This window comes from Rhopalosiphum maidis, chromosome 1 (genome assembly GCF_003676215.2).
Source record: "Rhopalosiphum maidis isolate BTI-1 chromosome 1, ASM367621v3, whole genome shotgun sequence".
Classification (NCBI taxonomy): domain Eukaryota; kingdom Metazoa; phylum Arthropoda; class Insecta; order Hemiptera; family Aphididae; genus Rhopalosiphum; species Rhopalosiphum maidis.
In genome coordinates, this window is record NC_040877.1 from 31,635,376 (window position 1) to 31,659,629 (window position 24,254).

General features: G+C 28.0%; 2 protein-coding genes across 5 annotated transcripts in view; both read left to right on the forward strand.

The window, feature by feature from the left end:
- The window catches only part of LOC113560490 (protein vein), a 67,397-nt gene extending 54,831 nt beyond the window's left edge, over positions 1-12,566 (forward strand). Inside the window, exons 4-8 of one of the 3 annotated variants that reach the window (XM_026966384.1) lie at positions 8,254-8,362; positions 8,559-8,617; positions 9,387-9,549; positions 10,677-10,811; positions 12,095-12,566. In XM_026966384.1, the coding sequence (XP_026822185.1) occupies positions 8,254-8,362; positions 8,559-8,617; positions 9,387-9,457 (239 nt within the window). In that variant the 3' untranslated portion in view covers positions 9,458-9,549; positions 10,677-10,811; positions 12,095-12,566. Of the gene's footprint in view, positions 1-8,253; positions 8,363-8,558; positions 8,618-9,386; positions 9,550-10,676; positions 10,812-11,211; positions 11,421-12,094 lie in introns of those variants that run through there. The other 2 variants (XM_026966385.1, XM_026966386.1) reach the window with 2 other exon arrangements.
- Positions 12,567-13,657: 1,091 nt separating this feature from the next.
- On the forward strand, positions 13,658-22,943 carry LOC113548686 (PI-PLC X-box domain-containing protein DDB_G0293730-like). Of its 2 annotated transcripts, none has more exons than XM_026949697.1 (5): positions 13,658-13,900; positions 19,561-19,899; positions 21,009-21,178; positions 21,241-21,707; positions 22,585-22,943. In XM_026949697.1, the coding sequence occupies exons 1-5, from the start codon at positions 13,834-13,836 to the stop codon at positions 22,835-22,837; spliced, it is 1,296 nt and encodes a 431-aa protein (XP_026805498.1). In that variant the 5' UTR covers positions 13,658-13,833; the 3' UTR covers positions 22,838-22,943. The 2 variants fall into 2 exon arrangements, with proteins under 2 accessions (XP_026805498.1, XP_026805499.1); XM_026949698.1 differs by having other exon boundaries at positions 21,241-21,687; positions 22,585-22,768.
- Positions 22,944-24,254: the final 1,311 nt, after the last annotated feature.

Here is a 24,254-nt window from a genome sequence, read left to right on the forward strand (position 1 = left end):
CGCGCGCGAGCGCGCACACACACACACACACACACACCATCTGCTCGATGTGTTTCAATCAATGTGAACTCGTACGTGCTCAAGTCCACTCCCGATATACTAATAAGTAATAACGTGTGTACCTCCTGTATAGTTATAATAGTTATATATATATATATATATATTACGCATATACCTACTGCGGTTATATCGTGCGTATGCAGACAATCTGCGGTATATTGTAGAGATGATGTTGTTTAATAATAGCCAATCGTCTTTTCGGTCAATATTAATTGTGCTTCCGATAAAACAACAATACAATATTTAAACACGGTTTTGATTATACCAGCTGACTACCATTTTATAATACGACGAGTACATTATGTTTTTCGACGAATATCGCTTATTTTAGGAGACACGTTGATTCAATTGGAGGCAATAAAAACTTACATTATCTACACCGTGTGTATATTATATGACACTAGTGTAGTAATGAACACCTTTTACTGTCAATCCAAAAATTATAACGAGTGTGTGCGAATTATACCAACAAATTCGGAAATTACTTTGAAGTTTAAAATGTCCATGCTGCAATTTACTAACATTTAAATATTTTATTGTTTTGAAACATTGTTATTTAAATTATAAATCACGAATTTCACCTTAAATATCAATCATTATATATTTATAACTAAAGGGTTAAAATAATAATAATAATAATTTATAGTTTACTCGACAAACTTACCGCTGAATAAACTGAAAAATGACTGAATTAATAAATATAAAAAATTATGTGTGAATGGCGACACATTATTAAAATATTTCATAGTTTCCGAAAAACAATAAAAAAATAAAAATAGTGGACAATATTTATTATTTAATATTAATTGGTTATATAGAATATGTCGATGACAGATAACTTATTTTTATTCATTATAGACATTTTATCAAACACCTATTGGGTATTATAGTTTTTGTAAACCTTGTCAAAAATGTTTGTATATTTTTTTGTCATTTATTGTATTTCGTAACACATTTGGACTTATTCGGCTATACATTGGTTGAAAAATACTGGTTTAGGTAACTTCAATAGGATTTCAAATCATATTTACGTAAATATCTTCGTAATGAAAATTGATTCAATACCGAAATATAGACGATAATATTATCGCTTGACACTTGTGTTATAATAATTATAATATGTTAGCTAGCTGGCAATACGAGTATCTCGAGATTTTTCAGCAGCCACGAGTAATGTTTTCTTGTTTAAACTCCGAACACCGAGACTCGTTAAGCCCCGTCGTTATAAATAGTATGCGATTGGGTTCTTATTATATCCCCTCGAGCGGAATCCTACCTGGTCTATGTATGTATAGACATATGGTATATATATATATAATAAAGCGACCGACGGTCGTTTCACCCGTTAATATTATAGACGTAGTATTTGTAACGTCTCATTCGAAAAGGGTTGCAAACCACTAATTAACTTTATGATTAAATTTATGTGTGGGAATTATTTGTGTGATCATACGGCGGCGACGTCGTTTAAATATATAAATATATATTTTTTGTTTTTACTTTGCCGACCTCGGATCCGAGTCTGAACCATTTGTTCCATCGTAATAATATTGTGTTAATGTCGTCGACGTCGTAACGTCGTCGTTACTCGCGCTGCTTTCTCATAGATCCGGTGTTATTATAATATCAGACTATATTATATTATATTTATGTTTACGCCGTGAATTTTGATAAAATTACAATCGAACAATCCGTCCAACCGGTATAATAGCCAACACAGGTATGCACAACGTCTACATCATTGGCTAAACTTCTTAATATTATTATGTTAATCGTAAACGATTTTAATTCGGTTAACCCAATTATCAAACACAGCATTATAAAATTATAATAATAACATTTATAATTTATGAAATTATACCTGATTATTTCGTATAATTTCATTCTCCAGATACAATATTATATTTGATGTTAATTATATACTGCATACTAGTAAATTACCGATTCGTTTTTTTCTGTTGAAAATACAAAAACCAAAAAAAACCTTAATTCAAGACGTAAACCTGTACCAGGAAACACTCAAATAAGTCAAATAAGCTCCTTATAAACAGAGCCAAATTTTCGTTCAATGAGTTGCCTTTCGATCACTACGAATATAGATCGAAAAAAAAAAATGAAAGCATCGTTTGTCGAAATAATAATTTTATGATATTGATGTACCTACTGAAAAGTGCAATAATTAATATAATAACGTTAATAATATATACAGGGTGATTCCGCCAAGAATGCGCATCTTCATGTTTTCATGAATTTATTCCAATTCTGATTTTTGGAATATTTCAACTATTTTTAAAAACAGATAAATAGTCTATCTGACTACCTATATAAGACCATATTTTTAAACTATTGAGGTTTTTTTGTACCACCTAAAGAGAATTCAACGACGACACATAATTCTTTTAACTATTTTTAACTATGTAAATTGTTTGGAGGGGTAAATGTTTGAAAATACTTTGTACCCGATGTCCTAATTCAAAATTCGAAACAGTAAATTTTCAACTATCGTATATATATATATATATATCAAGGATAATAATTACTAAAATTTTAAAATCACTATCGATCGCGGACCTATCATCATCTTTGCTTCACTGCAGTTGTACACAGTTGAACAACGCACAGTGAATTAGTTGGGTACTGCAGAATTTCTGATTTGAAAAGCGAAAATTACTAGTACAAAGAAAGCTCAAAGATTCGATAATATATTATGATCCTTACGTGATATTTAAATATTTTAAAAATCTGATTTTGAACAGATGTATTATTAGATTGAAAAAAAAAAAAAAAAAAGAGTGGAATGACCGCGCTCGGCAAGAATCGCTAAAAAATTATGCTGCTTCGCTCGTGTATAATATTATTTCAAATTTTAATACAAACGCGCAGCAAGGAAATGATGAAAATACGAAACGTGTCCGGGCAACAAATATCCGAAAAACGGCGTTAAAAATTGAAAATGTGAACGAACGCGTCGACGACAATAGAAAAAATCATATCGCAGAAAAAGTCTCCCGCTGTGGGGGGTGGGGGGGGGTGCGTCGTCGTGGACTGTAGACGGACTGCGTGCGTGCGGGTGCGTGTCTGCGTGCGTTTGTATGCGCGCGCGCGCGTGTGTGTGTGGGTGTGCGTGAGCGCGGCGACGGCGGCGGCGGCGGCGGCGGCGGTTGGCCCAGCGCGGCGGCAGACATACAGGCGAGATTCAATAATGTAAACAATCCATCAGAAAGGCGGCGGCGGTCGGCGCGCGACGGTAATTGGGTTATCCTCGGGCTGTTTGCGTGCTGGGCAGAGTCGGCGGCTTCGGCTGTGGCGGGCGCCCGGTTTTTAGAACCGTTTAGAACGCGCGGGCGCACACCCCACCGCACCCGGCCCGGGTGTGCGGTGTACTATACGACGTCCATGCGTCGCGTTCGCCGTGTGTGCGTGCTCTCGCATTTATAATAACAATATTGTTACATTTTTGTGATTTTATTCGTTCGTGATAATAATATTATTAGGTGCGTTTTGGACAGCTTAAACTTTGCGGTCGTATGTATACACGGAAGTGCAAAGTTATGAACGTTTTTTTTTTTTTATATCTATTTGAACTGCACGTCGTTTCAAATGGTATATGATATATATTATAAGTTTAAATCCGTCTCTGTAGTAATAGATATTCGTCACGATAGAATATTCAAATGTGGAAAAGTCAATAAAAAACAATCAATTTGAAATGATAAAATTGTATGTTCGAAACATTAAGCTTTTAAAATTAGAGGTTTCCAAATAATATACTTAACTCTAAAAATCTAAGGTTAATATGGATAAAAACATTGATTTTTCCAAGTTAAAAACCAGGTAATTAATTATTTTATCATTATCACACTAAGTCATTTTGTAGTGATAGTGCAATTTTTGGGTTTTTTAAATTCAATTGTATTACATTCTTTAATAATTGTCTAGGCAAATCTTACGTTTGCCATTTATTTTTTTACATTTTGCATTGTATAATATATATTTAATTTTTTCAATGGAAAATTAACCTAAACAAATTATACTCATGAAAAACTACAAAATTATTTGACTAGTTATTATTATAAATTTAAAAAAAATATTAATTTTAAACTAATCGATGCCCACCTTTGAGAATAGTATATTCACTATTAGTCACTAGATTATGTTATTAGGCACCGGCAGAGTGTTGTGTTGTGCGTCGACAAAAAAAAATGATTTTATTGATGTTTACATAATATTATTATCATATCGAAAACGTAAATATACGCACGAGTCGTAAATAAATTATAGGAAATAAATAAGACCTCAGTAGTCATCCTCGTATTTGTAGATAAAATCACCTGACCATAATCAATCATATTATATTGTATGACGTGCTTATAGCCTCAAAACCGGTTTTCTGATGGAAATGAAACATTTCGTATCTACTCCCATTTAAATTATTACTAGACATTTTTTCGGTTTAGGATAATATTATATGATAATAATATGATTGTTTCGTCGGCAAATATTATCACGATGGCAATAAATAACATACCTATACATTATAATATCTCGTACAGCTACAGACGACCAATTACGACGACATTTCGTCCGTTTGGCAGTCGGCTCTGATAATAACAGACCTTATTAGCTGTTTCGGTTCCCGATATCGTCCGGAGACGTCGTTGTCGCGATAATGCGATACTTTCGAAACGAGTAAAATCGCCGCGAAATGACGATGTGGGCAACGCGCGGACGTTATAATTACAGACCGGCGCGCACGAATAACGCCCAAAACCAATGGGTTTTCAGTGCACGCACACGACGACGACCACCCGCTCACCGTGTGTTACGGGGGGTGAAGGGGATAAGTGTTGATCGAACTCTGAGTAATATCGTTGTATTATTATTGTTGTTATTATTATTATTATTATCATCATAGTGCCCAAACAACTTAATCATTTTCTCGGATTCCGTTTTTACGATAAAATAAACTTTTCGATATCTTCGTGGATCTCGGTAATTTAAAAATCTCATCATATCGTGCTGAGCGAACCAGTCTGCGAGGGCATCTGTCAGTCGAAATCCACGCCGCGAAGAAACAATATAGTGGGTGTGCGCGTGTGCGGAATAATTTTAGAGAACGCGATTCGATTATGCGCGGAAACGTTCTTATTTGTTTAAACGCTTACACTGACAAAAACAATTCGGTTTAGTTTTTCTCTGTGCGCGTTAATCAATAGCTGTTAGGACTTTAATAATAGTGATAAATCATCAGTCGTGCAACTAGGATGTTTTATGTTTCTCTTGGTGTGTCCAATCAATTAATATTCATTTCCATTATATTTTTTTTTGATTATTAATATACATTTAAATTTAGATATTACAGATATGAAACATTATATTAATTATTTATTGCTCAGGTTCGTAAAATAAACAAAAATAATGTTAATTTAAATTGTTTTTTATTAACAAATTACGATTCTACAAGGTGGGGGGTCCGGTACCCGGGTCAACCCGCTTCGGTGTGCCATTCAATAGTATCTATTACTATACAAGTGTAACGGTTGTGTTTTACGAAACGTGTTATGATTTTAAATCGTTTTTCTTATATTCGTAATTGCATATCGATCTATGTCATTCTAAATATTTACGTATAATGATTAAAATACGCGTGCATATATATATAAATTAAATTAAAATTCGCTAAAAATGTTGAAAATGTCTTTAGGAGACATCATTGTTAATTTTATTCGTAGTACAAAATATCAATTATCATCGATATAATATGCCGTTTATCTAAACAACTGATCATATTTTAGATCTCATCAAAAGTATATTTTGTTATAATTGCGTCGATATTCATATTAATTACGTTTGGCATATTTTAGTATACGCAGATGGAATTAGCACTCATAACAATAATTAATTTATGAATGAGAAAGCTTTTATTGATGTTTAAGACGTAATAAATTTCATCGACCACTGTTTAAGTGTTAAATAACATATTATTATTTCATTAAACTAATAAATATAATCTAATTTAGTTTTGAGTCAGCCTTGTGAATAATGAACATACAATTTATGCACAAAATATGTGCTGTTACTAGTTATTAATAAGTAGCTCTTACAGTTCTAAATATTTTCAATGATTTAAAACTAATATGTAGAAATTATATTATTAATTCATCAGGAGCTTCAGAGCTCATAATACTTACCCATACGGCTATACGTGTAATTATAATACTTTGGATTTCAATAATTAGTTGCTTAGTCACCTGTATTCAATACGAACATGCATACATATTATAATATTTTGTTTTAGTTAAATGTATTAAGGTTTTAGAGATAAAAAAATCGAAACGAATAATCGTTTTTAATTTGTGTGTATTAACTTAATTTTTTATTTTTATTAATAAATACACAATCTGCACACAATAAGGCACAATAAGAGTATGAGCTATATACATAGGAATGAAATCTTGAATGAAGAAGCCACCCACTGATGACACTTTCGTATATTAACTTAATTAAGTATTAATTAATATGTTATGGCATGATTTTGGTGCAATTATTATTTTATTTTCCATGGGTGTAAAGCACCTATCATTTTATGAACTTTATACAATCATCATAAATTGTTGTCGTCCTTACTGTTATTGTTAGAAATATAAAAGTAGGTAGGTATAGAATAAAAATGTGAATGTGATTATAACCAATAAGTAGGTAATACAGTTTATACGTTATATACTCTACCTATATAATGGTATAACTACGATAGTTATTTTAGTAGCCACATAGCTGGTATTAATATTTTTTTTTATTTTATTTATCGGGTGATATTTTGTTTTTAAAAGTAGATATATTATTTATTTTTTTTTTTTTTGCGCGACAAGCGAAAATAATCCTTACGGGCCACTGGCTATTGACCTCATATTGTATACGATTATTACACGCGTTATAATAATAACACTTAATAATACATTATTTGCTATTGCGAGTTTCTTTTTTTTACTTCGTTTTATTTTTTTTTCGTGTCTACAACTACTGTTTCATGAATCAGAATAGCCCTTTAGTTCGGACACACTTCTACTACTTCCTATATAGTACATATACACGAGTATAAATATATTATTTGCCTTGTAAGAAACATGTGATATTGCCAATTCACTTATTTAGTAATGTATCTTTAGTCTATAGGTACTAAACATATTAATTATTTTTATAGTCTATAAAAAAACTTTATTTATATTTTGATCGACACAGTTATGTATTTTTTGAGTCTAAATAACTTTACAATTTGTTATTAGTAAACATAATAAAAATATAAATTTACCCCTTTTTTCTTGGTACACATTTTATAGATTTTTCTAACGACATAATAATAAATACCCAGTGCAAAATATTGAAGTGTCGAATGTGTAATGTTCTAGTGTTCTATAATGAAATCTTTTACTTTTATTGATGTTTTAAATATAATATTTTTTTAAATAAAAACATTTTTTCCGGTAAAAGGAACCTGCAGTGTTCCAAAACCTTGTAAGTAAATGTAACTAACATATTTGAAATATCGAGTCTAATAACATATATAGTACTTACTTTGTAGAACCACCGTTTAGAATCATGATTATTTGAACTTTTTGATTCCTTCAAATTTCAGCGTATCTTTGAAGATTTAGTTAACACATAGAAATCGTAAAACATGACTTACGAAACTAAAAATAATACGCTTTTGATTTATTTAATTGACAGACATCTGTATGAATAAAAGGAGTTTCTAAACAAAAGATTTGAGTTAGTATACGAAATAACATAATACTTATACTTATTCTTACTACTGTATAATATTATCGATTAAATATTGAGTTTCGGTGTTTTTTATTAAATTTAACCATATTATATTAGATATAAAATAAAAGAACGTTTATACATCAAATTAAATTCCTGTATTTTCTATATTAAGTTCTATAATCAGGATGCTTTTGCAGATGCAATAAAAATCTGTATTAACTCGTTGACAAATTTAATAACATTGAAAAGTATGTCACGGTAAAAGTGCGTTTTGCCAAAACGTTATTTTCAAAAGCATATGTACGACGCAACAGCAGATGTTTACAGAATAAAATTGTCTTGCTGCATATATAAAAATGCAATCCAATTGTTTTTCTCGTTTCTTATTTTATAATTGCGTTATTGATAAACCATTAATTCATTTTACAGCGACAGCCCTGTGGCCGTTGGTCGGCGGTCCCTGTCCAGCAGATCTCGTATATTGTCTGAACGGGGGCACTTGTACGTTCTACGAAACCATCGGAGAGCTCGTTTGCCAGTGAGTAAAATATACATAGTTTATTAAGCAGATTTACAATATTGTAAAGTATGTAAACATGTCTATGGCGTATCGTTGTAATACCAATTATGATATTATGTGATTATTGTAATAATGATTTAGGTTATTTTATTTCGCCTGACTTTCAAAAATCAACTTTTAAATCGTATTAAAAACAGCACTTTTCAAATTTCAGGTGCGCTGAAGGCTTCAAAGGTCAACGGTGTGAGAACAAAGACATTGTTAACAAAAGCAGTATGTATGCCCCGTCTTTGACTTATTTCTGTAAACTAGGCTTGTCTGGATCCTATTATTGTTAGGTTTATATTATATATGCAAATTTAATTTAATATATACATATTATATATATAAATATATATATATTATTATTTTTTTTAAATTATCGAAATTTATTCAAAATTTTTACCAAAGATTTTTTTTAAATTTAGTAAATTTTTTTTCTGGGCCAAAAGTGTTATAATCAAAGTAATTTTTTTATGTACATAATATACCATTTGTATATTATATATCATTTTTTTTTTTTTATCAAAAATTATTTATTATTATTATTATTATTATTATTATTATGATTATTATTATTATTATTATTATTATAATTATTATTTTGGATCACTTACATCTAGTCACAACTCCTATATGAATTTTACTTACGTGTAAAATTGAAACAAATTCACGAATAATTTTGCGGATTATAATTATTATTTTTTAATTTATTTATTTATACTTTATTAATTATTTATTTTTGATAATACTTTATTGTGTAAATAAAATGACTTGTACAGTATTCTGATAAAAAAAACGGTGAACAGTCTTTTTATTTCGCTTGATTATTATTATTTTTTTATTATTATTATTATTATTATTATTATTAATATTATTATTATTATTTTATACGAATTCTTTTTTTGGTACATTTGTGTGGTATAAGCTTCCTATATTCTTTGCCAAGTTATACTGCGATACAGTTACCAAGGAACGGAACAAATTTATATAATTTTTTTAGCCAACGATCAACCGCTGCATTATGTTTTATTTTCGCTTTTTACCCCTTTTTCGGAAGTGGCGGGTGAATGATGTGTAAAATAACTATTTATCCCAACAATTGTTACGTACATTTTACACATGAACTGGACGAGTCATTTGAATCGCTCCCAAACACAAGAAAGGTAAAGTTATTATTAAAAAAAAAAAAAAACAAAAAAAAAAACAAAAACAACAAATAAATAAAAAACAAACAAATACCGATTATTAACAATATTATTCTTATTTTGCTTTGAATAACATAATTATATATTTTACTAACGCAATTTAGGGTTCACGTTATTAGTCGCTTCTACTAACACGGGATTTTATAATAACACCAACTCACAAAAACTTAACTTTAAACTTTGTTGACAATATCGATAAGCGTTATAAATTATATAAGATACTTTCACACTTCAGTTAATGCGTAACAATTTGTTGGCAATTTAATTGTCACGATATAAACTGGACACATAGTAACAGTGTATATCATACGAATACAATAAAAGTCTTATTTCACAAAATTATTCTGAACTGAACCCGAGGCTATAAATATTTTTCAAATATTAATTTCTCATTATTGTAAGTGGATAATTTTGATTGTTACATTTTTTATAAGTTTAATAAAAACACTTTGAATGAGATTTTAATTATTACGTGATGCTGTTCAAATGTATAATATAGAAAAACCATGTAAATTGTTTAACGTAAAATAACTATAAAGCGCAATTTATGAATATACAAATCATATAATTTTTACTGCAATAAGTTTTTTAATTATTTTAAGTTTGAATTAATTTTTGCCGTACACTACACTATCCTCATAATTTTATAGATATATTTTATACAATTTCTAAACGTTTAGGTATTGAAAAAGGTTAGGTTAATATTATTTTATATCGTAATCGTTATTGAATTCCTCGCGGTTTAGTTCAGAATCGTTAAATTTTAAATAAAAACGTATTTCTTTTAATTTTTTTTTTCTTTGCATAGTATAATTAATTTAAATATTGCGTATCTTATTAAATAGTTTGTCCGGTCTCTGGGCGATTTCTTATTCGTTATAAATCATACACCATTGATTTCAATAGTTTTATTACTGCTATTTGCTCGTCGAAATTGTACACAAATTACTACATAAACTAAAGAAGAACAACGTAATACACAATTAACAGCGTATTATGTTCTTGGTACATTATATTATCGATGTATTGTTTATTTGTTATAAATAGACATTATACCGATCATTATTGTTTAATGTTTTTTGCAGTTTGATCGTATACAGTACACGGTGGGGGTGTGGATTTTTGTTTGCAGATTCAAAACAAAAAAAGAAACAAAACACCATTAGAAACGATACAAATAATTTCGGATAGAGACGCGTCGAAACAATACTATTACATCGGTAAGTAAATCGTGGTAACACGATCTTAACCACGAAAATCTACAATCGTTAATATTCATTAAAATATAACAGCTGCAGTATTAAAAATATAGTTAGAATCATTTAATTATACTCCATAAGTAAACAACAATATTCTTAATCAGTTACAAACATAAAAAAGTCGGTCAGACGATTCGTTGTAATATACGTAGTATAATCATTTTACTAAAACTGTGTAACGCAAGAATATTGCAAAAATATTAATTAATTTAAAACATAAATATTCAATGAAGTCATTATTCTGTTTTCAAATTATTGTTTCCTCAAAATTATAAAGCAATTATTACGAGCAGAAATCTTGATAAACTGTAATGATTACTTCCATGATTAATAATTAATCTTCAGAATTTTCTTTTTGCAGTTTTCCGCCGTTTTCTTGAAAACTACTACCAAGTGTCAAGCGGTTCATATGTAACAATTACTAAATTAATTTCATTAAACAAAATACATCAATGATATTTAAAAAAAAATCCTTATGTGATTAAAATGTTTCGTGGACACCTGTATATTTAACCTAACCTGTTATATCATAACTAAATGTATAAATATATACGTTAATATTGATACAAATCTATTTTTAGATTTTAAAACTGATTATTATTATTACTGAGCCCTTAAATTTGACCTATGTTTCAATCGATTATATGTATAATTTATTTCGCAATCTATTAGAGTGATACAATATTTTTCAAGTCCTATGAAAACATGATTTCTACATGAAAACCTTCATCAGACTGCACCGTGTTTTGAATAATTTAGCTTCATTACGTCAGTATCTATATAATATAATAAATTGTCCTTGTAAATAAGAAAAATGTGATTGAACATACGAAAACATTCTCCGGTTGAGATTTCAATAATATTTTGATTAGTTATAAGAGAGTCCAGTAGGTATATTATATAAATATCTATATATGTACTGCTAGTTTTGTTGATTAAAATACGAAAAACGCATAATTATTGTTAGCACGAAAAACATTTCTTAAAAAAAATATTGTTGTCGTCTGGGATTCCGAGAAACCCAAACACCGAAACTTCATTATAAATGCAATTCTATTTCAAACTGCAAAATTTCGTCTTACGAAAAAAAAAGAAGGAAAATAAAAAAGAGAAACAAAAGATTTATTGTCTTTTGTGTGTACGTAATGTACAAGTTTTTTTTGCACTCGGATTCCGACGTTTATTTATTTTATTTATTTATTTATTTTTTTTTTTTTTGTTTTTGTTCTTCATTTAACTGACAGATGTAACTGAACATTGGACAGCGGCACTAACCCGAGCACATTCTACAACAAACACGGATAGATGAATACAATATATAATTCTTTAAAAAATTTTTTTCTCAACAATTTTTTTTATACATTCATACATAATAAAATGTTTTATACAAAACGAAGCTTTATATTAGATAGATACCTATGTATATTATTATACATAAATATATATATAATATAATAATGTGCAACCCAAATTTATTGCTACCCCTGCAGGTTTTCATCGCTATATAATATAAAACTAATATACCATATTATATAATAGCTGCATATTAGTCCTTAAAGTTATAGCTAATTTATGAAATTATACAATAGAATAAATACATTTTTAACTTAATAAATAACATATAAGGGCTATTTAGACTTGTTAACTTTTTAAATTGTAAGTTATTTTATTTGTTTTGTTTACATATTATATATAAATGTCATATTCATTTAGTGAAATGTATCCACAGCGTGAATAAAACATTATTTTACACTTCATGAATGATTATTTTTGTTAACTTCATGAAACGGATATCAGTTTTTTTTTACACTCTAAAATTGTAATTTAAATTTAAAAAAACAATCTACGATTGTCAATGCATATATGTTACAATAGTTTAAACGGTTGAAATACATATGAATAATTTAATTTACTTTACAGATCTTACTTCCAGTAGGTATATTATATACTCTAAAATAGTAATGTATGATAGGTTTTCATAATTAGACGTTCAGATCGTGAACATTTTTTATGATGTTTAAAAAATAAACAAATAATTTCATGAAAACTTTTCCATAGACTAGTCTGTATAAATAAATTTTGTTTTGTAACAATAATCGTATATACATAATTGCAGATCATTCATGCCATGTAGAAAAATGTATTATTCACAGTTTGTATAGGTACAAAAAATATATTCAATTCAATAAAAGAACGATTTTACGAAATGGGTGTGACATATATATTTGTATATATATTTATGTGATTGATTTTCATTAAGGCTAAAGGTTGTGATGTTTGTTATGTTCCATATGTATTACTTTCATTTTGTATAAGTAATACTTAATCGTGTGTATATTTTTTTTTTATGTTTTATTTATTTATTATTTATTTTTTGTTTAACCAAAAATAATGACCGTCCATTTACTTAATGTTTTAACTATTTATTCGATAAAATTAGATATGCTTATAACGATATTACCAAAAATATTATGCGTTTCAATGGGTTAAAAAATTATATATATATATATATATTATATATATGTACATAATTTTGGTTCCTTGTAGCAATAATAAGATAAAATAATTGTAGTTGTTAATTTTTATCCAATAATTTATGTATAGAACACAAAAAAAAATATTATGGTAAAATTGCTTTAAAAGAAAACTACATTGTATTAGAACACCATATGTTAAAAAAACTGTTTTCTTTTCCCTTCCATACTCATTTCATGTTATTATTCCTCATGACGCATTTACATTATATGAATATAACAACGTGTGCGTTATCTACGTCAAGTAGGTATATGATATTAGTTATACACAAAAGTTATAGTTGCACTTTTTTCACCGCGTCGGCCACATAATACACGAGTCGATATGTCTTAATATATTAAAAAGTCACTAATTACATTATACAAAAAAAAAAAAATAAAAAATATTATAACATTTCGTTCGAGTATATTACATATATATACTTAATATATAGTAGCTATAGGACATAATGAGCAGACATCTTTGGTGGATTTTAATCTGGCCAGTACTGCAGGTGACGAAAATTGGCGGAAAAGGTAAGTGAAAAATATTAGTTTCATATTATACAGCACTCGATAGTTAAAATTCGATAACATTATTATATACACATATATATACTTTTCAAAACGATGTTTAATGCGTGTTATACAATAACATATACATATATGTATAAATTATACAATATTAATTTATTGGAAGGATAAATAGGACCTTTATTCTTAAATTTATACACATAAGGTATATTGAAACTATATTAAACGTGTTAATTTTGCCATTTTAATATTCCTAGAAATATTTATAAATGTACACACGTAATATACATACAGCACATTCGGTAACGACAACACCGACTTCGAATGCACCATATAAGTATATAATAAAATATTGAAATATTAGTTTTACAATGTTCTCGGCACGCCCAGGAGAATAAAGTCGGACGACAATGAGGCGGCTTGTGTGAATATTTGTATTATTATTATCCATCGGTTTCACGCACAGGCGAACAAAATATTTTTTCTAGTCGGGTACGATGACGGTGGGACATGGCGTGGAATAAAATGAGCTGATTATTAAATATAATATATATACAAATAAATAAGAAGTTATAATTCGCCGGATCATGTCGGGCGGCGGCGGTGGATTAAACGCGGACGAGGAGCAAAAGGAAAAGAATGAGAAGATAAAAAAATATATATATAAATGTACGTCATCTATTTAACGTTTTGTGTTCTTGACCACCCTCCTCCGCCATGACTATACCACTCTCCACCATTTCGATCTCATCCCCGTGGTCGGCATTATCCGACAATCGATCGCCGTCGACTCTGTGGTCGAAAACACATCGGTTCGAATTTGTCTGAGTGATTATGATTTTCAACCTATTAATCAATTGATCGTCGAGGCGTGTACATATTTTGAGGTAAAAAACATATTGTAAAGTGCTTACGTTACAACGAGTAACGATATTGTGTTCAAAATATTTTGTTTAAAATGGAATTTATAACAATGTGTTTAAAAGAAAAAGATTCACTATTTAAAACCAATCATAAAGATACCTACCTACCTTAAATATCGATTATACCATATCAATTGTCTACTCGTACAATATGTGGGTGACATCCTTGAAAAACATTAGTGCAATGGACATAACCGTTTTAAACCAAAATAATCATCCTTTATTTTTCGGCCGATACATTTGTCGACTAGCCCATAAAACTAAATATTTACTCTATGTTATACAATATATAGAAAAGTATTAAAATAATTTTAAAGTTAATAATTATTATTTTATATATTTATATGATAGTTTCTGTCACAAACACTCTCAACCACAACCCAAAAAAGGTTTTAATACTTTTTAAATGTACAAAAAAAGGAAATATAAAATGTTTTGTATTAGTTAAAAAACGATGAATATAATTTCGCATCTGAAAACGCGCTCTTATGGCTGACTTAAAAATGATTGATATAAAAAAAACCACTCACTATTTTAAATCTACAAACCAAACATATTATAAACGTCAAACACGTTTAAAATAGTTTATCAAACAAGTTAAGAGTAGAAAATTTAGTTAAAACTGTAATATAAACTGTACTACCTTCAATAATGAAAAAAAAATATACTTTTATATTTGTATGGTATATTTACAAAATGAAATTATTATTATAATAATTTTAAAAAATACTGAAGTTTAATGTAATTATTTTGACGATTAATGAGTACTACCTGACAACAATTAATTTTATTTTTGTATTTAAATAAATAATGATATGTTTTATATTTGAAAGTATAATTACAAAAAATACAATTTTTTGATACATTGAGCAATATTATGTTATATGTAGTTATAGTGTATATATTAATATTCTCAAATGAATTATAATTTGAAAGTACTTAATCTACTTAATTCAATTAATACAGCTTTAAATAGTACATATATCTCATATTATATTATAATAATACACTACTGCACTAATTTATTTATTTACTTGTTAATATGCAGTCAGATGTTCAATGTAAAAAGTATATAAATATATAGCGAAGCTAACGAAAGCTAACGAAGCTACAACAGTAGTAATTTATATTGATAACTAAATTATTAAGTTAAATATTATAATAAATTAATATTATTTTTTAACTTATAGCATTAATAGTTGACAATATGCTGAATTTAGTAAACGACATATTAGATTTTCAAAATAGTTACGGCCTGAAAACTCAAAGAATTATTTTTTTCTTATCTTATATTTTAGCCTAAATATTATAATATTATATAGTAAATATCGATCATCGTTTACTATAGAGACATTCAAACATGACGTAATGCATTTTAATTTTTAAATGGAATTAATTTTGTAATATTTAAATTTAATTTCCAACGTTATATAGTCAACTTAAATATTGACATTAATATTATATTAAAAATACATAATATATATATTTATTTATGACTCATTAATCATTAAATTAGGTATATTTGTTATTATTTTATAGTAATTATGATTTAAAATAAGCCACATTTTTATGCTTTTGTTATATAGTGTATTTCCGATTATCCGCGAACGGACTATCCGTGTTGCGGGTTGTTCATTGTTTTCCGTGGAATCATCTACATACCTATATATTGTATACAAAAAATATATATATCTTTACATTATACATAATTGTTGGTTTAATTGGGCTGTGATAGCCAATTACTCGATAACGACGTAAAATACAAAAAGTTTGTTTAATACATATTAATACTTTTTGGTAATTGTTGATACGTTTAATTCCTAATTTTAATTTTACGGATTATCCGTGGATGCCCCGCCACCCTATTCCGCGGATAATCGAGAGTACACTGTATATACTGGTTTTAGAATCCATAAATTTGTACGAGAAAAGACTTATAAATTTAAAATGTAAATTTAAATATTTGATTTCAAATATTACATTTAGTAATTATTAGTTTTTAATTTTAATTTAAGATTAAGGTTTAGTTGAATACAGTATTGCTCAGTATGGCAGCCAGTTAAAATGCATCACAATAATGACAATTCTATACAATACTATCATTTTTAAGTGATATAATATCATTTAGACGATCTGATATGTATACTTAATTTTTACCATTATTATTATACATTTTTATAGCCTTATAGGTCTTGTTTTAAAATTACGACGATCGAATTTTACTAGTATTTTAAGTATGGCATATTGTTTTTTTTTTTTATTACTTTGACATGAATATATATGGAGTACAATATTATGATTGATTTTGGTAATAACTAAGTTATATCTAGCATATCATTTTTATGATAAGAATTTATTAAGATGACAACTTTCCATATAAAATAGGTTAAATACGAGTAATTTTAGTTTATTTTTAAATAAATGCTAATGAGTCGGGTTATAGTTTGGTATAGACAGAAGGTAGATAAGTACTAACTAATAATACATCATTAAGACACGTGTCCGTAATATTATTCCATACGTCTCTGTTATTAATATTATCATTGCGACCTTCGATTTGGAAGTAAAATAATAGACGAGAGAGCGTGGCGCATAGCCTAAGGTGAGTTAATAATAACGCCTTAAAAATTTAAAAAAAAAACATATTAATATTAATATAATTCTGACATACTATTATATCGACGATCACTGTGGTTAATTTCCATAAACGTCGGAAAACGAGAGACCGCGGCTAAACGGTTTTCGTTTTTCGTTCGATACGATTACAAAATAGTATATTTTATTCCGGTCACAATTTCATTATAACGTTTTATTATTGATACGACACAACATTAAGTACGCGCGCTCTGGTGCAGCTCACCAGGCCGTGTTCGGCGCCATGTAGAGTGGTTCATCCACTATATTTCGAAAGCTGCCCCGAGCGCGACCATCGCGTGTCTGTGTTCAGCTACACTGCAGTTGTTGATGATGACGGGTACGAGTTACAAAATAATATTATTGCCGTCGTCGTTATTTTAGAGCGTCGTATAATATTGAACTGAATGACGAACTGCTGTGTTTATTATTTGATATAAGTATGTCAGCTTTGTGACCGACCTATTCCGAAGGTCAGCGAGCAAACTTTTGGTATGTCTCATAATGTTATAAGCGATCGGATATTAGCATAATATAATATATTATGTTATATTGTTATATTATACTATGCGACCTAATTTCAATCGTTATTCACTGGCGATTTATAGTTTGTATTGTGTTTACAGACGGCCGCATCATTTCAGTTTTTTTATAGTTGGTGCCAAAATGAAAACTACCGACAATTTTAAAATCATAACCAGACCACGATAGTTTGGTGAAACATCTAATAAATTTTTACTTATCTTATTTGACATTTTAATTTCGTGACATTGTACAAACGACAACAGAATTTTGTCACCGTGCCATGTGACGATGATCTTTTAATCATTATTTTTTATTTGTTTTCAATAACATATCATATGAGTATATTTATCATATTCATTTTTTATTAGCAAATACAAAATAATAAATATTGTCTTAAGTACTCAAATTTAATGTACACGTAAAATAGACATGATTCGGCGATTTTGTTGCATTTTTTACTAGTCATAAAAGCTGTTTGATAAAAAATTTGGGACCACCTGCACAACCTCTAATGACGTGTTTTTTCATATTTAATTTTTTTCGTAAAAATTATAAATTATAAAATGTGTATGTTCTTAATATGTATTCTCTCGTTGCTTCGTATATTGTGTTATCAATTTTCAAACTATATATATATATATTTCATGGATGTAAGTTATAAAACCTTTGATTTCATGATTATGTTACATACAATCAGCTAATACACGTTTTCTACAGCTTAGTAAGTTAAAGATATTAAAAGAGCGATGAAAACAATACAATATAAACTACCAAATGTTGAGATACGCAAATAATAAATAACAATTAAAAATGTGTAGGTTAGGTTAGGTGATGCGCATACAGGGTTTGTTTGATCGCAGAAAATAATACATTTTTGTTTGTACATGGTTATCATTAGTTGCATAAATAAAGTAGTTATTTATTATAATTTTATATCATTGTTTTATATTTTCTAAAAACTAAATTACCGTGTAAAAAATATGTAGTTTACATTTTACAGTTTAAAGAATTTAAACAGAGTTACTCCATTAGCATAATTTAATTTGTATTAAATAAGTTACCTATATAACTCTACTTGTAAATTATTTGTACTTATAATACTAAGCACTAAATCATATTATAAACTGGCACATTCAAAGAATATAAATTTAAATTTAAAATAAAATTACCGATCAAAAATCTATTATCTTTATTTTTTCTTTTATCCTCACATAATAAATAAATTAAGTTACTTGTAACTTATTCGTCGTTATAAGAGCACTGTATACAATAATATATTTTCATTAGTATAAAACACTTGATTTATTATGTATAAATACAGATCAATGCCCTTTCTTAAATACGCCATTGCACGCGTATGACATGACTTCTCCTCATTTTTTGTTCCGGTGTTTATTGATGTTATCCATTACAATAATAATATTATGGTCACACGGCGTTTTGAGTAGGCAATTTAGGTACATAGCCGTCGTGCATTAATTTGTCTTGTATTTCATAATATTACTTTGATCCACACGATTTTACTATAGTAAGGTTTATAAGTTATAAACTTATGACCGCGGTAGTTAATGGATTTTTCAGAGTCACCAGATTTCGAATTTGGACATCACTATGTGGGTTTGACGGTATTGCCGGACATAGAGCAACAAGGGGGTAAGCGCGTGGTAGTGTCGTGGCAAGTGCTGTCAGCTAACCCTAACGACTGGGTCGGAGTATTTGGCGCGGACCCAGCGCATGGCCGTTTTAGGTCTGCCACCGAGATGGCGCTCCGTAAGTATCCGGTGAACGCCACATCTGGCTGGTTGGAGACCGATCTGACAGTGGGCACGAAGACCATACAGTTGCTTTGCCATGACGGTCAGTTTAAAAGCCAGTGTTTCGAGTATTGGGTGGCATACATCAGTGGCGAGACCGACACACGTGAGTATTTACAAAATGTTCTTATAGTCAAATTATACTTATTGATACGCCGATTTTACCGTGAAATTGAAGTACGCTGAAACCCAGAAATCCCTATTACAGGACGATTTACCAAATATGTTCACACGCTTGTTTTTCTTCGATAACGCTAAGTTATTTGAAATCTGGTTTTTAAATATATGTAAAGGCTTTATTTTCAAATTATTCGTGTTTTCGTACTAATAAAGAAGTCTCACGGGCATAGTTTTTAAAATTGGACCCCTCTTTATACTTCATTTATTTAATGGGTAATTTTTTGAAAATGTTAACGTATATCTAAATAGAAATTCGACAGAGTAGCTTTTGAGAATTAGTTACGTCAATATTTTCAAAAAAGTTATCCAATAAATAATTTACAATAAAAAGATGAAAAATTAAAGTTATATCATCTCAGGTCACTCCTTAAGTAGTACTAAAAATTTCAAATATTTTAAATATGATCTTACAAAATTTAAAAATATTATAATTTGAATCAATTTATTATTAAAGGAAAACATGTAAGGTCATGCTAGCTGAGTCACCTTGTATAGTATCGTATTATATATTTTTTTTTTTTTTATTGAAGTCGGGTTATGCTATATTTTATATTTTATGCTATCAAAATAAATATTATCGAAAAAAATTAACATAAAACATGCTACTGATGATTTATATTGATGTATGGTAATTCAAATTTTATTGTATTATTGATATACGTTATTTACTTACTTTGGCCATTACAGATCAATAAATATTATATAGTAAAATTTCTCTATAAAGGAAAAATATGTTGTCTCAATCGATTTAATTATAGAGAGATTCACTGTATACATAATATAAATTATAGAATGGATTATTAGCTGATCTTAAATTCATTTTTAGAATTTTTATTCGTCATATTTTCAACATTTTATCTTTTATTAAAAACTTAAAATATACGAATATTTAAAGTTGATCTATCAGAAAAAAACGACTGCATATTAAAAATTAACACAAAAAAAGCGTTAACAGTATATTATATAATAATTTATGCCATTTTTATTTAACATTAATAAATAAATATTCATTTTGATATTTTTAATTATTTATAGTATTAGCAACAAACTGTCTTAAGACTCAACCTAATTGGATGGACAATTTGACAGATGACATCAAATCTTTAAGATTAAATTCCCTGTTTTTGCCAGGTACGCATGACTCAGGAGCATATGATATTACCCAAAATTGTCCTATATACTTTGAAAAGTATGTCTACACTCAAGTAAGTTTGAGCTTGGGTTTTTTGTCTTGCTTATATCTTATATTTATTTTAAAAATGTTTAGGACGTTGATATTTTGAGTCAATTGTGCCACGGAGCCCGTTACTTGGATTTAAGAGTAGGTTTTGATTGTCAGTCTGATCATTTATGGTGGCTACATCACGAAATTTATCCAGTAAGACCTTTGTCATACATTCTTGAGGATATAAAAACATTTGTAGAAGCAACAAATGAAATTGTAATTGTCGAATTTCATAAATTTCAAACGGGCTTTTCAAAAAATCTGTCAGAGCATCTTAAGTTATATCAATTTGTAACACTTTACTTGGGTAAGCATATGGCTAAAATGGATTGGAATAAATCACTCAAAGATTTACAAGCTGAAGGACATAGAGTAATCGTAACTTACAACTATTTGCCAATAACACTATATGCTAATGATAAAAACCTTTGGACACCTATTCCTCGATATTGGCCAAATGCTCAAAAATTAACAACATTTGAAGACTACGTACGTTTCTATATAAATAAGTAAGGCTAATAAAGCAACTTATTTTTTTTTATTCTAAAATATCATAGATTATCAAATTAAATAACAATATACTAAGCTATACATACCACAGAATTGTACATACTACTATAAGAAAGTTATTATTATTATTATTATTATTATTATTGTTATTATTAGACTTTATAACTTTTAAACATTTCTGCTTTTATAGTCGTCCACATTACAGACTAAATTATAAATCTGAGTGGTTGACATAGGAACATGGGATATTTTGTTTTATATTTTCATTAATTTTTAGCTATGCAACAATTTTTGTTTTATACTTAAGATACATTTTATACATTGTTGAGTATTTTTCTAAAATTTCAGATTTTAGTTAAGAGTTCTCGTTTCAAAATGTGTTATAAATGCTAGTATGAAATGTGTTATAGTAGTTAATAATGAATATAATAATCTACATAAAATGTATACTTCAATAATTTGAATAAATAATAATTATCAATAGAATTTTCAACGTACTTTTATAATATAATATATTACTAATTTGAATTTCATGCCTACTTTGATGTTTGTTGTAATATTTGTATGCATATTTTTAGAGGTTGTAATTTCATAGTCATCTCAACTTTACTATAATAACAAAGTTTCAAGATAAACTTAAACTGACTAAATAATTATAATTTTTAGTAAACAATACCTTGTAAATAGTTGGACTTAATATATATATATATGTAGTATAATTTAGAATTATTTAAATTTAAAAAATAAATAGTATGATAGCGTACTGCTATTTTAAAATCCTAAAATATTCGATTTCATGTATTTGTTAATTCTTCTTTTATTAAGAATTTTACATTGAAACGACATATTATATTAATATTGATATTATTTGTGCAGAACACAAAACGAAAGCGGTGTAACATTGTTGATGGCTGAGTTAACTCCTACTCCATTGGACGTTATTTTCAATAGAGGTTATGGTTTACGACACATGAGTTCGATAATTAATGAATCTCTGTTCAAGTGGTTTTCAATGCCAGAGTGGGGAGGACATTTTAACATCGTCGCTGTAGATTTTCTACAAAGTACCAATATCATCGATGCAGCGATCCATTGGAATAAGAAAAAAATCATTCCGTCCAACAAGTGATAATAACCTCATAAACAATATTTAAAAATCAAAACCAGTGTCATGCTCATTGCGCATATACATAATAATTTAACTTATGGTTACTACTAAAACTAATTATCATTTATCTATACCTTCTAAAATAATTATGTATAATAAATTGGTATAACATAATTGTATGGATTATAAAATAAACAATAGAATTTCGAAGGTTGGATTAATGAAAAAAAAAAAAGTCATAAGTGTTTAGATTTTAGTGAAATAATTTAACTCTATTAATATTAATGACTGTAAGAAGCACTCTTAATCATAATACTTCAACAATAGATGAAGCATTTGAAAAATAAAACACTCGCCTGTATTTTTTTTTTTAAACTATCGGTACCGATAGTTCTTAGCTTTAATAATTTGTGTTACCCGGAAATAACGTGTACCGTAATCGTAAAAAAAAATTTATATCATCAAATATAATTTAATATCCACCTCATTCCATTACTTCATTCGACGTCTATTGAATATGTGTCTAAATTTCTTCCTTTTTTTAAAAAAATGTTTGCACTTAGCCATTAATATAATCTTTTGACAGTGTAGATTGTAGATATTGTAATAAAAACCAATATCGTACGTTATATGTACTTCAATTTATTTATGTAATTATTTTGTGTTTATTTACTCATATACCGCGGGTATTATCTTCATTTTGATAGTGGATTGTGATGACATAATATTAAAATTATAATTATCAAGAATTTTTCTATATTTAATACCATGGATACATTATAAACGAAAGGAAATGCATGTGTAATATTTGCAGAAGCAGTGTTTATTTATACACCTGAATATTCAAATAATGAATTACTGGATATTATATATAATTATAGGATTTGAAAATTATGGAAAATAAAATGTAATAAATATCTAGTGAAAAAAACATTTTCACAAATCCACATTTTTTATGCAGTGTTGTGAGTTTAATCAATAATAACTAAAAAAAAAAGTGTTTATTAAACAATGGTTAGATAAAAATACTATGTTTTAAAATTAAAATTTAATTCATCTTTTTTATGTAAAGACTAACCTAGTACAGCAAGTATTTGCTTAAAATTGTCTAATATTGGACCAAAGATTTTTTTTACAGATTTTAGCCATGTTAAACGATTCAGACAGTGATGTATGTATATGCTGTGTTATAATTTGCCAAATTTCAAATTTTTTGTTCATAAATCTTTTGAAAATTCTTGGCACATTAAACAACAGTCAACAAACCACTATCACGCACAAAGGTATATTATAAGATATTCGTCTTAATTGGAAAGACGCATGAATATAATAAAATAATATTATAATACATGAATATCTTAAGTTAATTTCTCCGAAAACTTGGATAATTGAGGCGTTTATTCATTTAGTTTCAAATGTTTCAATATTATCACAGTAA

Coding starts and splice junctions, on each gene's coding strand:
- LOC113548686 (XM_026949697.1), top strand. CDS start 13,834: ATGAGCAGACATCTTTGGTGGATTTTAATCTGGCCAGTACTGCAGGTG. Junction 19,900..21,008: donor CAGTGGCGAGACCGACACAC/GTGAGTATTTAC, acceptor AATTATTTATAG/TATTAGCAACAAACTGTCTT. Junction 21,708..22,584: donor GTACGTTTCTATATAAATAA/GTAAGGCTAATA, acceptor TTATTTGTGCAG/AACACAAAACGAAAGCGGTG.